This window comes from Colletes latitarsis, chromosome 13 (assembly GCF_051014445.1).
Source record: "Colletes latitarsis isolate SP2378_abdomen chromosome 13, iyColLati1, whole genome shotgun sequence".
Classification (NCBI taxonomy): Eukaryota; Metazoa; Arthropoda; class Insecta; order Hymenoptera; family Colletidae; genus Colletes; species Colletes latitarsis.
The window spans coordinates 15,253,489-15,268,362 of NC_135146.1; the positions used below are offsets into that span (position 1 = coordinate 15,253,489).

Here is a 14,874-nt window from a genome sequence, read left to right on the forward strand (position 1 = left end):
TAGAGATGCGTACCGAGTCTTCGAGACGAATTATTCAAGAATTTCGAAGCGTACGATAAGCACTAAAATTCGTCAAGGTACATGATAATAACCGAACAAAGTCCTCTTAATCGTATTGCAATGTGCATTAACATCTACATATATTTGCGTATAGAATGAACGCGAGGGAGTCGCGTCTTATCATTCCGTTACACGATTGGTACGAACAGCTGCGTCGAACCGAGTCCCATTGCACTCGATAATACCTACATACGTATGTATGTCTGTCGCTTACAGTTGCAAGAAACAACAGGTACGGAAACATAGGAGTCGCGACATGTGGTTCCAAGTGTCTAACGACCAGTTATAATGAACCGTTCGTTAGAATTTTATTCGTGCAAAAAGCGCGACGAATCTCATCATTTTATATTTTATTACTCAAGGTTAACGTTCCTATTGATCTTGGTTATCCGTGACATTCTTATCGATGACGCTATACATGGAAGAATTATTTGCTTTAATAAACATTAAAACGTATCACGAAACTGAAGAAATCGAGCAACTCGATTCCGTTTATCTTTAAAGATTCCAAAATGTGCAACGCTCCATGAAACATTTCAATTACGTGTTTCGAAATTGTTTGGAAATAGTTAGTTACTGTGCGGATATTGTAAATTAGTAACGATTCGATTCGACGCATTTTCCTTGTTTGCAAACTAATGTTGGAATTGGTGCGGTCAAATTGGACACAATGGAGTCAAAGAACTTATCTCCGTTATCGGTACATTAAAGATTATACTATACCCTCGCGTATCTTAAAATGTTATTTCATAGAATCTCCGCTAATCGGAATGCTTTCCTTGAACGTGGACGAGTAACAACTGATAGGCTTGTGTGCATGCTGATAGAAACGAACAATTGCCACTCCAAACTCGAAATATTTTACCAGCTTGCATATTAACCATTGATATTTTCAAAAAATAATATTTCCACGACAATGCATAGACTTGAAATGAAAATATTAAATAACTGTTTGCTACATAAAAATAATGCGATAACAGTGATTGGAAAAGATTCGAATTATTTTATAAGGTGTGTTTGCGAATTGAAATTTTTAATTACCGTGTTACTCTCGTGCCTGAAAGTTTATATCGATAAAGCGATCGGTTGCGAAGGAGATTAAACGCGTGTGTATACGGTGCTAAAAATACCACTAATCTATTCAAATTTCAAATGGTTCAAATGGAGAATGCAAACACCGCAAAGGATGTTATTTTCCTACCCGACTCAAATTAAACAATTAACGCTAATAAAATTATGTCAGACGCGTAATTTATTTTGTCGAAAATTTAATCGCTTAAAATCGCATTGCAGCATAATAATAATTAAAATAGCCTTGAACTTTGAATGTCAAATCTCGCGTATACTACTTACGATTAGCTATCCGAGATAATCTATTAGTCGGTGGGTAAACATTTCACCATGTGTTGCTAAAACGGCGATAAATAAACGATATGATTTTATTATCGACTCGAGAAAGGCGATAACGTTTGAAAGAAGCAAACGAGCTTTTACAGAAAGCGACGTTTTTTCCTGAAAATCTGTTTAATTAGTTTACGTGGAAGAATATTAAGAAAATCTCTGTGAGAAAAAGACAATGACATGCTTGTCGCAAAACTGATCGTACGTGTAAATTTTAGCGGGGCAGGCCTATTAATTTACCACTGCCATTTCCTCGTTTCAACGCTAATTGTTCCGATTCTCATTACATATTTTCATTTACCATAAATCCAATCTCGAAACGTCTGCGCCACTGGACAGGCACTAACAAGCTACAAGTAATTTGCTCGCGTTAAAAGATATATTCATATATGTATATCCTTTATAAAATATTGATTGCAGTAGAAAATATACGTTGCTCTCGAATAAATTTCAAATTAAATAAATAAAATGTATTTGTTTATACGAATCGTGCATAGACAGTTGAAATGACGTTCGAAACTAACGGTTGAGATAACAAGTAGTCCCGTCAGACGTATTGACGAAAATTTCCTACCGATAAACGTTTCGTTGAGATTGAAATGGAGTCTCTGAGTAAAATATGCAAACAGTATGGTGACGGTATCAGTGACCTCCAGGGAAGTTTGAGCGTTTGGTGGAAAAATACGGATAAGAGGAGAGCAATGTATGTATACCGTAGGTAGAGAGGGAAGCGTAAAGCGTCGGTGAATTGGCTCGAGCATCAGACGATCGGCGCGCTTGTTTCGCGGCAGAGGCTTCTTCGGTGCGTCGCGTCGCGAAGAACCGTTGTTTGCTCTTTTGGTGTTTGCAACCTGGACGCGATGTTACGTTTCTTTATTGCCCGCGTAACGATTATCATCGTTGGACACGGTCCCGTGATTTCGTTTGCTTTTCGTTCTGGCGACGTGTCGTCTGTACAATGAACCGCGATTTTCGCGCGAAAGTGCTCGCATCGAGGAGAACGCTCGCCAACAAGACTTCCGAAATGTTCTGCTTGCAAAGTGCACCGATACGTGAAACATCCGCGGTTCAGAGTGTCAACTTTCAACTACTGTAAAATTTCTTCGAGCCTTGTTTTCGTTTCGGTAACGCACAAATTAACGAAACTTTGAGACAAAGACGGACAAGGTCATCGAGCGCGTTCATTCGTAAGAGGTTAATTAGTCAGTGCCTTGAATCGTAATTATGATCTCGGTTCGCTCTTGGAGACTTTGTATGACAAGTTTATACGAGAAGACGAAACGCGCGACGGAACGGTCAATTGTACGGAGATGGAGGCACACGTACATAGTATATTTATAGTTTATCAATAATTGGAAAATAAACGCGATAACGAATTATAGTATAAAAAGGTTTACGTCAGTCTCGTGTAGATTAACGTAGACGTAGAGTTATCTTGTAAGTAGTATACTGCCAGTCGATAAACCGTTAGCAATTAACGTCTTTATACCGATATAAAAGGTGGAAAACAGTAAAGAAAGCAAGTAATTAGACAGATAAAAACATTAAAATCGTGTAAAAGGTTCAACTTGGCGGACGATTCCCATTAGGAAAGCAATTATTAATGAATTAATGAAACTAATTTCTTACAACGAGTTATAGTAAATATTTAAGGCGTTGAAAAATAGGTAACTAACGCTAACTTGACCGTCAACGTAACCGTTTGTTCTGTAGTATAACGTGTACGTAGAACTGAATATCTAACGGAGATAGGCTCGACGAATCGCTATATACACCACTGTGAGAAGTAGTTTTTTCTAATAGCTAATTAACGAGCAACATTATTCACCGTAAATCGTTTCGATGAATTGTTGCATAAATTAAGGTAGAACCGAAAGGAAAAAGTGGATCGTTAGCGTAGTGTGATTCGCGGTGAAATCGTTTCCCAATAAAAAGTTGCTCTCTTCCTCGTGTACAAACAATTCCACGTTATGCCGGGGATGGTACTCTTCATTTGAATTGAATGGCAGTTATAAGTGTGTAGCAGGTAGCACCTTTCTCAAGGGAAGATCTCGCTTCGAGTGTAAGAAAGTAACCGTGTTTCGTTGCGACGAGCACTTAATCTTAATAGGCACGATCCTCCGCGATCGCCTGTGAACATTTCTCGTTGAAACAAGGGTGAAGCTAGTTCCTTCCTTTTCGGGACACAATCATCGCGAGAGAAAGTGTTACGAGACATCTCGTTATACTTTTTACCCACCCTCTGATCACACGATCGTCATAAATTTATGCACGCCTAGTTTTTTTTACGGAATAATTAACTACAGTGGCGTTAACTACAGTGGCGTAGCGAGGATCGAGACTAGAGCAATACGGGTCGAAAAACTAGTATTTGCCAACATTTTATTAGAATTAGCAACATTTGAGCAACATTTGAGCAACATTTATCGTCCTATCCAACCTACCCATTGTGCAATCAAGGATATTAATTAAAATGTTGGCGATCGATTGTGAACACGCTACGAAATTTTCCAGAAACTACCTCCGGTTGCTCAACCAAAACACACTTTCCATTCCTCATCGTTGATTATCACGCTATTAATTCTGCACTTGATCGAAATTAACTAGATACGAAGTTTCTCCGAGCAGGATGCCTTGCAAAATTCCTCTCGGAAAGTTTCGCGTTCGAAAATACATCTAGACACTGACTGTAGGCTGCATTGGACCAATCTGAAACTTTTTCAACCCTCGTTGCCATTCAATTGCCGAGCACCCGAGCGTGCACGAATTTTATGTCCGGTCGAGTGTTTAAGATGTAACTGTTTTCTAATTATCCTTTTTTTTTTATCTACGCCTTTTGTCAGTCTAACGACGCGCTAATTTTCGGTCGTACAAAAACCACATCGTATATCGCGGACAGTGAAATCTTTGTCGAATAAACGTGTCATGCAAGTCGCAAATATTCTTTTAACCAACAGCGTTAAGCTCGAGGAATGAAGGACATTTGAAAATAAGTGAAAATGTCAAAGGCAAGTTTATCGCGCGTCGAGGACTTTGAGAAGAGTTCCGAGTGGACGAATCTAGCGAACGAGATTAACGATCTCGAGAAAATGTGTCGTCTGAACAATCATCGGCATTCTAAGAAACAAGTGTTCAAGTATCACAACTACCAAAGGCACTCGATGCCTCAGGTGCAAAAGGCAAAGTCCGTTTGGATAGAACCGACCACCGACGAACCGAACGAAAATTACGATCGTACGAAGGCGGATGAATCGTATCGCTGGAACTGGAAACCTAAAACAGAATTCGAGAGGACTTATTTTTTCGATGATTACAGTCAAGAGAATTTTCACGACGACCGGCGGAAACGTTACAGTTCTCTTCCTTACGGCGAAACGTTCGGTCAAAGGATGGACGATCAACGATCTACCGAATACCAGAAAGATCAGAGTCCGTTGCTTCGAGCCGAGCAGCCTCAAAGTTGTTTCAGCGAAGGGAAACTGGGCCAAGTTTATGATAACGTTACGATCAACGATGACAGCGGGCCCAGTCACAGTGGGACCAGAGAAAAGCTTCACGAGATCTTTGAACGCAACAGATACCTGAGAAGAAAATTTTTTGCTAGCATGCCAAACAACGATACCACTGCATACGTCGCCGATTTACCCAAAGTGTTTCATAACAAAGATTCCAGTACCGTCTCGAAATACAACAACAGCGGATTCGGCAGCACGGAGACGCTTACCAGTCAAAGTAACCAGTCGTCGATCAGCAGCATAAACGACAGAAAGTCGAGAACTCAGGTAAACATCACGCCAGAGCTTGTCGAGGAAGAAAGACGTCCGGATCAGTTTTACAAAACTTTGATATCGAATGGAAATGGAGCCTCGGGTGAAAAGATTACGTCGCCAACGAGAGAGAGCAAGTTATTGGTGAACATTTTAATGGGAAACAAAGTATACGTTTTGAAAGAACCAACGAATTTTCGCGACAAGGTATTTACGCAAAATTCTGGCCCAGCGAACGTGGATGGTGATCGATATACGCGAAACGTGTGGAGCACGTGCAATTCAAAGGATGAGATCGAACAGGAAAATGGAAAACGCGAGAGCAATTTCGATACAAGTTTAGAATACGTAACGTGGAGTTTGCCCAAGTTATGGCACGACGATGATGGGAATAAAAAGGACACGATACAGTGTGATTTCACGTGCGAACAGCAGGATAAGAAATCACAGAGGGATATCAAAATTGATGGAAAGCGCGTAGAATCGGAATATACTCGGGAAAAAAATATTTCCGAGTCTAAATGTGTCGAGGAGACGGTATCGGTGAATAACGGATGCTTTTCGCGGACAAGACGAAAGGAATTGCATTCGCAGAAAAATCTCTGCAAGTCTCTGCCCAATCTATCCCGCTTCGAAGTAACATCAAACGCGAACTTGAAAACGAGCAAAGAAAACATTAAAAGAGATTGCAAACACTTTATTTCTCAGACTGAAGTTACGCGTGTTGCTCGTGCAGAGCCAACGAGTTTGACCTTACGAAAAGTAAAACTCGTTAAAGTTCCACCACCCTTGGATATGTCGAGGGTGAACGAAAAGTACGAAGAGATGGAGGCGATCAGAAAGAGGCGATCCAACGATTACACGGTCGACGTGTCTCTTGTTCGAAACTATGATTGCCCGCTGATAGGAGAGCCAACGATAATAAAGGAAGAATGTTCCTCGGACGATAATCGGCAAGCGTCGGAGATCGGAGAAAATTCTTTCCGCGAGTATTCCTGCTCCTACAGAGGCAAATGGTGCAAGGAAGAAACAGGGAACACCGAGAAAGGTGAACCGACAAAGCGGTTGGAAAATGAAACGCAACCTTTGAACAAATCCTGCGGAGATTTCTCAGCGATGGACGATCTGCAATCGCCGCAGCTGGTCAACAATTATAAGAATTCGGTGATCGATTTGCGAACGAGCGACCCCGCGAATCTTGATCCGAGTTTAAACGAACACGATGACGAGTTGGCCGATCGTACGAGTTCGATCAGCGGACTTGAAGCCGGGACCGGAACTACGCTTCCCTCGGTTTACGGACCGATTCCATACAGTCAGTAAACATGCGCATAAATAATTCTCTTCCTGCTATAAATATCCTTAGTGCCGTTAGAACCACGTTGCGCATCGTTTTCGCCTTTTCTTAGAGCATACTTTCAACTTTATTCGCGCTCTTACGAAACGCTTGGACAATATTTTTCTTCTAACGAGACAATTTCGAATCGTTGGATGTTGGATGATTCTCTCGCTCTTTCTGTCTACATATGTATCGAATTTAGTCAGCGATGGACGTATACCTGTGGCAATAATTTAGGGATTCGCTGTACAGGGAACGAACGGTTCGTGTGTAGAACGCAAGCGCAACGAACAGTTCCCTCTCGCGTTCACTCGCGACGGCTACTGTCCAGTAGTTTCATTCGCTTTATCAGTTGCATCATTTCGGTACATCCCGGCGGATCAAACCGCGCGCCGCGTGCACACCTTTCGTCGCGTACGATTTATTAATAAATTCGTCCAAGCATTTGCACCAGCAACAACCAGTGTCCACAGTAAGCGTCCACCAGGCACAACTAAACGTTAAATCGCTCCTAATTTACCTATCGATCGTCTGCGATAACAGTGAAATTATTTCAGAGTACAGATTTCTCAACAAGAACCAAGCTTTTTTTCCCTTTACTACTGTACATCAGATGTCCAGCTGTACACCTATTTAATAGTATGTATAAACATACAATGTACAATCCTTTCGAACTCGATATATCACGAAATTCTCCTCGCTGAACAAGTTATTGGATATTATAACGATTCTTCGGAATTGTTGCATACCACCATTGTTTCAATGGAATCGCCCATCGCTGATAACGATTATTTTAAACTTGAAATGTTTCGTGTGGCGTAGTACTCTTGTTGCAAACGAACAATGTTACTGCAGCCTTCGTAACGTTGTAAAGATATTTATCTAGCGAAATTGTTAATTATCTACCATCGTCCAGAGCTTTGCATATATGCTTAGAAACGTGCTAGCGTGAATCAGTTTGAACCGTAGCGGGTTCCATGGGCGTTCGGCGTGTACGATCAACAAATGGTACTAGAATTTTAACCCCGAACGGGTTAAAGCGTCAGCCTTCGTAACCATTTTTCGCGAACGACACGGTATCGTACTATACGTGATTTTTCCATTACAATTACACCGGGCTCTACCGACGCTGCCTACAAAAGTTTACTTTTACTGTTTCAATTGTTTGGATAACATTGGTTCGTCTCCCCGGGAAAGATTTTCTTTCCGTAAGTAAAGAAGCCATATACGCTTCTCGCGGAACGAACGAGCTAAACAAGCCACGACCTCGATATAGGTTAAGCCAGTGTTTCTTATCTGCGATCCGATTTTTCGCATAAAAAGCCGGTCTTCCGGTGTCGGATTTCTACACGGCCTGATAACTTTCGGAGAATCGAAATTTTTAACGTATAGACGTCTGACAGTATGGCGTAGGTCAGCAGTGTAGGTCACGGTGACGAATGAAATTCATAACGTCGGTCGACATTTTCAATATTACTATACCGTGACTACTTTCTATTATTGTTTACAGAGTCGGAAAACGTTTGCGTTTGAAAATTGAATACAATCACTCGCGTTGAAACTCGTTCCACAGAGCACGCGTACTCGGGCACTCTCTTAAAGGGAAGACAGAGATTGGTAGATGATATTTTTAAAAGAGGAGGAAGCATCGCGTATAAAAATGTAACAATTTAATCGCTAGACTCGTTTCTGTTTTATTTAAAAAGAATTTTAATCGCTACAACTCTGTGTCTTAATATCGAAAATCCATCAAGGGTAGTTTTATTCGACAAGAAGTGCAATGCACTTAGTAATTTCCTATTTTACCCGAGCGATCTGTTAACTGTAAAAATAAAACGTATGGTTAATTACCATTCAGACCCTGAAATCTCATGTTCCGTAAGACAACACCCACGAAATGAGAGACGTGTATCTGCGTATCACGTATCGTTGTTCCAAGTTATCTAGAATGTTGATCTGCTTCCACGTGCAGTCACACTAATTATTTCAAATCAACAGAATCGCCTGAAAATTGAACGAAACTTGTTACTAAACCTTGACAGTTAACGTGCACAAATGAGTAGAACAGTCGAGAGATTAATGTACAGCGATAATCGAAACCGTAAAGATTAAACCAACATGCAATCCGTAATCTATGATACCGTGTCGAATAAAAGATAAGTAATAATGCTACATGCCTTGTTCCGAGATAGTATTGTAATTTGTATTTCGATAGCCGCCGGAAAGCAATAAATCACTAGCGGGTAAGATGCACGAACGATATTGATTATCGAACCACGTCACGAACAATGAAACGATGCTCGTTATTTATGCGTTAATATCATTTGTCATTACGATAGGTGCACAACAATAAATTAAATGGATATTTCGTACGTTTCATACCGATACTAATCAAAATTTTATATCAACGTTCTGAAACTCCATTAGTCCGATATACCTACCTGTATAGTGGAGTTCCACCCGATACGAACGAAAATCTTCAATTTAGATTCCACGTTTCCTAAACGATCGTTACTCGTCGTACTTGTACAATTAAATTTATCATTAAAAAATATACAATTCGAGCATCGCAAAGAAGAGATAATCTTCTACTATCGTGAGAATACATACTTTGTTTTCCAAACTTTTCTCATAGATAAATACATAAAGGATAGACTTTTGGACGACATCATCGGTCGTAGTCGTTTCTTGCAGAGTTCAAGGGGATCGAGTTATGAGAAATAGCGTCGAGATGAGAACGTACATACTCGGGATGCTAAGATGAAAGAATCGAGGATCGTGCGAGCTTAATAACGGAGGTTCTCTGTCGCAGAATCACCGAGGCGTTATGTGGAGGGCGAGGTGACGATTCATTATCGTTCACCGGTGCGTACAGAGGCGAAGGAACCATTGAGCGAGGAAGAACTCGCCCGTCGAAGCGCAGAGAACATGCGACGCGTTTATCAAGAAGAACGACGTCGCAAATATCTTCAGGAACTCCACGACATTGATTCCCGACGACATACCGATAATTTCATGTAACTTTTTCGAAATTTACTATTCGCAAACTTCACCTTTATTTCTTTGCATTTCCTCTGTTCGCGAACTTGGTTGTTTCAGACCATCCCAGAAGTCACCGATTCCTCTAAACCGTTACGACGACTTTGTCGACGATTTCAGCCATAGAAGCAGATCCCAGGAACAAACACCGGAACCTCGGCTCGTAGCGAGAGCGCTTTATAACTTTATCGGTCAATCTTCGCGAGAATTGAATTTTCGTCGCGGTGACATAATATTTGTACGTCGTCAGGTGGACAAGAACTGGTACGAAGGGGAACACAATGCTATGATCGGACTGTTTCCATCGAATTACGTCGAGGTAATCCTTCATCGAACAGTATTAGTCGCACGGTTTTCGATTCGTCGATGTCGTTCGAAATGTTTTTCTTTTTTGCCCATACGTTACAGATTTTACCATACGACGGAATGCGAACGACACCAAAGAAACCTTACGAAGGTCAGGCACGAGCTAAATTCAACTTTGTCGCTCAAACGAATCTCGAACTGACATTGGCCAAAGGTAAGTACGGTAACGCATCGCTAACTGTGTTGCGGTTTAGGTCTGGTTAGTTGTCGCTTAGTACCGCTGTATTTCACCTCGTCCTCGTCGCCGACGCCGATGCAGGCATACTCGCACCAATCACCCTTCTTAATTCTATACTGTACATCTGTCGATAGAATACGAATGTTCCAAATAATCCACTTTTCAGGAGAGTTTGTTGTCCTGACAAGGAGGGTAGATGAAAACTGGTACGAGGGACGCATTGGAAATCGAAAAGGGATATTTCCTATCTCTTACGTCGAAGTGATCGTAGAACCTGGACATAGATCAGGTACCTACTGTTACCGTTAAATGCAATAAATTCGCGCAACTGAAACTGATCTTGAAAACAAAGCTTTCTCTTTATACATATGTTCCTCCGAATCAAACAACTTTTCCCCCCTAATGTTTCCTCCTATTGCGTAATGTAAGCAAGATATTCAAGGTAATCGAGTTATTTTGTTCAAACTACTGTACATGTATGTAGAAATTAGAGATTAAGCGCTTTTAATGTAGTACGTGCATTAGATTTCCGCTAAATCTATATTGATTTTAGAAACGCCAATACAAAATAAACCAGTGGCTGCCCCAGCATCTCATAGTCTCCTAGCAAATGGATCAGCTGGAGGAAAAATGAGCATGGGACCCCATCACTACGTACCGTCCATACCAGTCAATATAAACACAACTCAGCCCCATTTCAATTCACTGGTTAATTATAATGTCTATAATATTATTTATTGCTAAAACTATGCTGTATATGGTAATAATTACTTTTATCCTTGTTTTTGTACAATTTGTAGCCAAGAATGGGAGGCAGCAAACTACACGTAACGCAACTCAACGAAGCATTGCACATCGACACGCACTCCGGACCAATACCGTAAGTTTCGACATTTACTAATAAATAATTTTCAGCAAAGCATACAAAACAAGAAAACGCCGGGATAATTATATGTATACCTTATTCCTTAACTCACCAAATAAACGATACACGATTCATTTTTGCGACGCTATTCTAGATAAAACCAAAAACAAAAATTAGAAATTACTTGTTCCGAAATTCCATGTAATTGGCGCATGCTGGTCACAAACCGAAGAGATAACAGATTAAATTCTTTCAGTTATAATAACAATAGTAATAATAATAATAGTTGCAGAAAGATCAACTTTAATTGTTTCTTCGATATTCTCCAGATACCGAGCATTGTACCCTTACAGACCTCAGAATGAAGATGAGTTGGAATTAAAGGAAGGAGACACGGTGTACGTGATGGAAAAATGCGACGATGGTTGGTACGTCGGTTCCAGCGAGAGGACGGGTTATTTCGGGACTTTCCCTGGCAATTACGTGGAAAGATTGTGAGGAACAACGACAAACCGCGATCTTGTCGCCGCGCATATCGAGCCGCAAATTATGTTTTACCAAAGCACTCGGTCCAACCATTAACGTACATGGAGATTTAACGTTTACACGTCGATGATAAGGAACGAAGAAACACGCGTCACAACAGTCTTCCCCTTTACCAATGTCGACGTCGATGTTGCTTTTATGAAAACGCAGTCACGCAACTCGACACGATGAACCTTATTGTCGAATTTACCAAAAAACTTATCGTAAGGTTACGAGTAACGTGTAAGTAGTGTATAATAACGTTTAGTTATTTATTATACCATTTACGAGGACAACTGCGTTAGGCGAACGTTCCAAGACGTCGGAATAGAAAACGAACAGAGCTCGTTCCTTCGTCTTTCTAATCGAATTTTTAAGGTTATCACTCGCGAAACAGAAACATTGTAAAATAACGTCAAACTCTAAAAACCAAACGTTAAAGGGTTAATACAACAAGTTTTCCGTCGAGCATCGAAGAAGGGTCTATCTGGTTTCACCAGCAACGAATAAAGTTATTCGTCCATTTAATAATTTAATCGATCAACCGGCGAACGCGTTGTACGATTTTTTAGCTTAAAACTTGACCTGTTGCAAACAAAAGTTCGAATATCGCATTTCTCAACGAGACTTTATTACTAGGAGAACATGAACTTTATATCAAATTTACACACACGCAAATGGCACTAAACTACAAATCGTGGATTATTTTTTTCGACCACCCCTGGGAAACATTTTAATGGGAGATTTTACAGGCCAAAATAACACGATAATCAAGAATACCAATTTCTTCATGGTGGCTTCGTTAACAAGTTATTAACGTTTCAAATTCCGTCAGTACTGAATTTTTTTCTCGAAAGTGGGTAAGATTTCGCGAGTATGTCTATTCACCAAAAATCATTATAATTGACCCCTGCAACTAGAAATAATTTTTTTAGAACGATTTGAAATTTTTTAATTTTGTCGAAAAATTTAGGCACCTACCCCCTGTCGGTTTTTCTTCAAAATTCGTTTTTCAATTTTAATCATTTTGTTTGGCGCCCTACAGAAAAGTTGTCTAATACTTTTTTGTAGGTACCCATGAGCTCTACTTCGGCAAAAAGTTTCATTCAAATATATTCACTATTATAAGAGTTATGGCTGTTTGAAAATTGGACCATTTTTATGGGGTTTTTCTCATTTTGCGGGCTCAAGGATCAACTTTTCGACTATTTTTACGATTTCTACATATTCTCTAGCAAAATACGCGTCGTTTGCTTTTTTAAACATTAAAATCCGTCGATCCGTTCAAAAGTTATGACGTTTTAAAGATACGCATGAAATTTTGGGCAAACATTTCTGGCCAGAAATTACATTTTCGATTAGGAATTTTTTTCTCAAAAGTGCGTAGGAATTCGGTGGTATGTCTAATGACCAAAAATGATTATAATTGACCCCTGCAATTGAAAATAATTTTTTTAAAACAGTTTGAAATTTTTTAATTTTTCCAATTACTTGACACCTACTTGACACCTACTTGAATTTTTTTCTCGAAAATGGTTACGATTTCGAGGGTATGTCTATTGACCAAAAATGATTATAATTGGTCCCCGCAACCGAAAATAATTTTTCCAGAACGATTTGAAATTTTTTAATTTAATTGTTAATAACTTTTTAACGAAGCGTCCATGAACAAATTGGTATTCTTGATTTTCGACTTATTTTGCCCTCTAGAATCTCCCATTAAAAGTTTTCCCAGAGGTGGTCGAACACCCTGTATATTGGACTATTCTAATGTAAATGGTATTTTTCGACTTTGATACTCTTGCTGTGTATCAATAATATGAATATCAGGAACGAGTGTTCATAGTTGAAAATCTCGAAACGAAATGCAAAGGGATGTCTCGGATCAAAAGCAACTTGTAATACTTGGAGTTGTAATGTTTAAATAAAAAATGATCAGCTCCTGAGAATGAGAGCAATGCAAGTAAAGTTTACTTTTGAATAAAGTTAAATAAAATTGTGACGATCAAAAAAGCAGTTACTTAAAAATCACACAAATTTTTTACTCTGTTTAAACTTACCATATAAGATTAGTATGATTTAAAAAATTTTTGTTATTTACGTTACTCGTATTTTTAGAGGTTTGAGAACATTTACTTTGAGCTCCCTATACTTTTGATCGAATACCATTAATAAGGATGAGTGAAGAAATGTTTCGCGAAACCTCAGAATCACCAAAGGATCCGAATTTAGTCACAAATGGAACCAATCTAAGGAATAAGTTTCTTCATCGTTAGTGAAACTGGATATTTATATTGTCTAATTGTAAGTTTATGATGAGCCAAAGATGCAAAGGTTTAGAGCATTCTATCTTGAACCGGAGTTCACGATTGAACCTAGAAACTTTTTTTTTTTTTTTATTCCAATCTATCGGAAACAAGATATACTTTTCTCAAGATTTTACCAAATCGAGAGGTTTTCGTTTAAAAACAAAAAAAAAAAAAAAAAAAAAAAAAAAACAATAAAGAAAAAAAGAACGTAACACGTGCGTGATTTGAATTCAAGGAACATGTTTCCTTCTGTGTTATTGGTATTGTAGATAAATCAACCGTGCTGATTGTTACATTCGCGAGTATCCAAGAGTACGCGATTTATAATTGAAAGTTTGCCTTCCCAAATTAATATTTTTGTAAACATTATTTGTACCCAGAGTTATATATGAATTATATAAATTATACATATAATGTATAGAGGGTATACATTTGTACATCTATTATTTATAGTTGTAATACATAAAACTGTAATCGTAGATGTATTTAACGACGTAGTTATCTATGCACGTGTTAAACTATACACATGTAAGGTTTACAACCGAGTCGTGTGTCCATATTAATCGTAACCGAATTAAAAGATTTTCGCCGATGTCACGGAAATGCTACGATTAGAAAACGATTTCAGAACGTGTCCCGCTATGACGTTACACGATAACCAATTCCTGATCTTGGGGGAAAAAACAAACGCGAATCCATTTGGAAAACAGACAATACTAATTACTATTGTAACTTTGTAGAACGAAAAGGGGGAAAAAATTAGTACATACGTACATAGTAAGTAAGGGCATTAATCCAACGAGTGCGGCTAATAATCCTTTCTATTACGATCAGTCGTCCAAGTTGTTTACACTAACGTTCAACTAAAACGTACGAGCTTTTAATCAGGAGCACACGATTCCAGAACTTGTTGAATATCGATATTTTTGCGCGTTGATCCGCAGAGCCTTTCAGAATTACAGATGACTCGTAAAGCTAACAAACAGGGACAAACTCTTTACTTTTTTTTGTAAAACAAATTTGAG

The 14,874-nt window shown here is 39.2% G+C and overlaps 1 protein-coding gene across 1 annotated transcript in view; it reads left to right on the top strand.

Moving 5' to 3' along the window:
• Positions 1-14,599, top strand: part of Cap (Cbl-associated protein) — a 53,267-nt gene extending 38,668 nt beyond the window's left edge. Inside the window, exons 23-29 of the mRNA XM_076780367.1 lie at positions 9,380-9,584; positions 9,667-9,925; positions 10,015-10,126; positions 10,317-10,439; positions 10,704-10,858; positions 10,951-11,030; positions 11,345-14,599. Of these exons, the coding sequence (XP_076636482.1) occupies positions 9,380-9,584; positions 9,667-9,925; positions 10,015-10,126; positions 10,317-10,439; positions 10,704-10,858; positions 10,951-11,030; positions 11,345-11,513 (1,103 nt within the window). The 3' untranslated portion in view covers positions 11,514-14,599. The remainder of the gene's footprint in view (positions 1-9,379; positions 9,585-9,666; positions 9,926-10,014; positions 10,127-10,316; positions 10,440-10,703; positions 10,859-10,950; positions 11,031-11,344) is intronic.
• Positions 14,600-14,874: the final 275 nt, after the last annotated feature.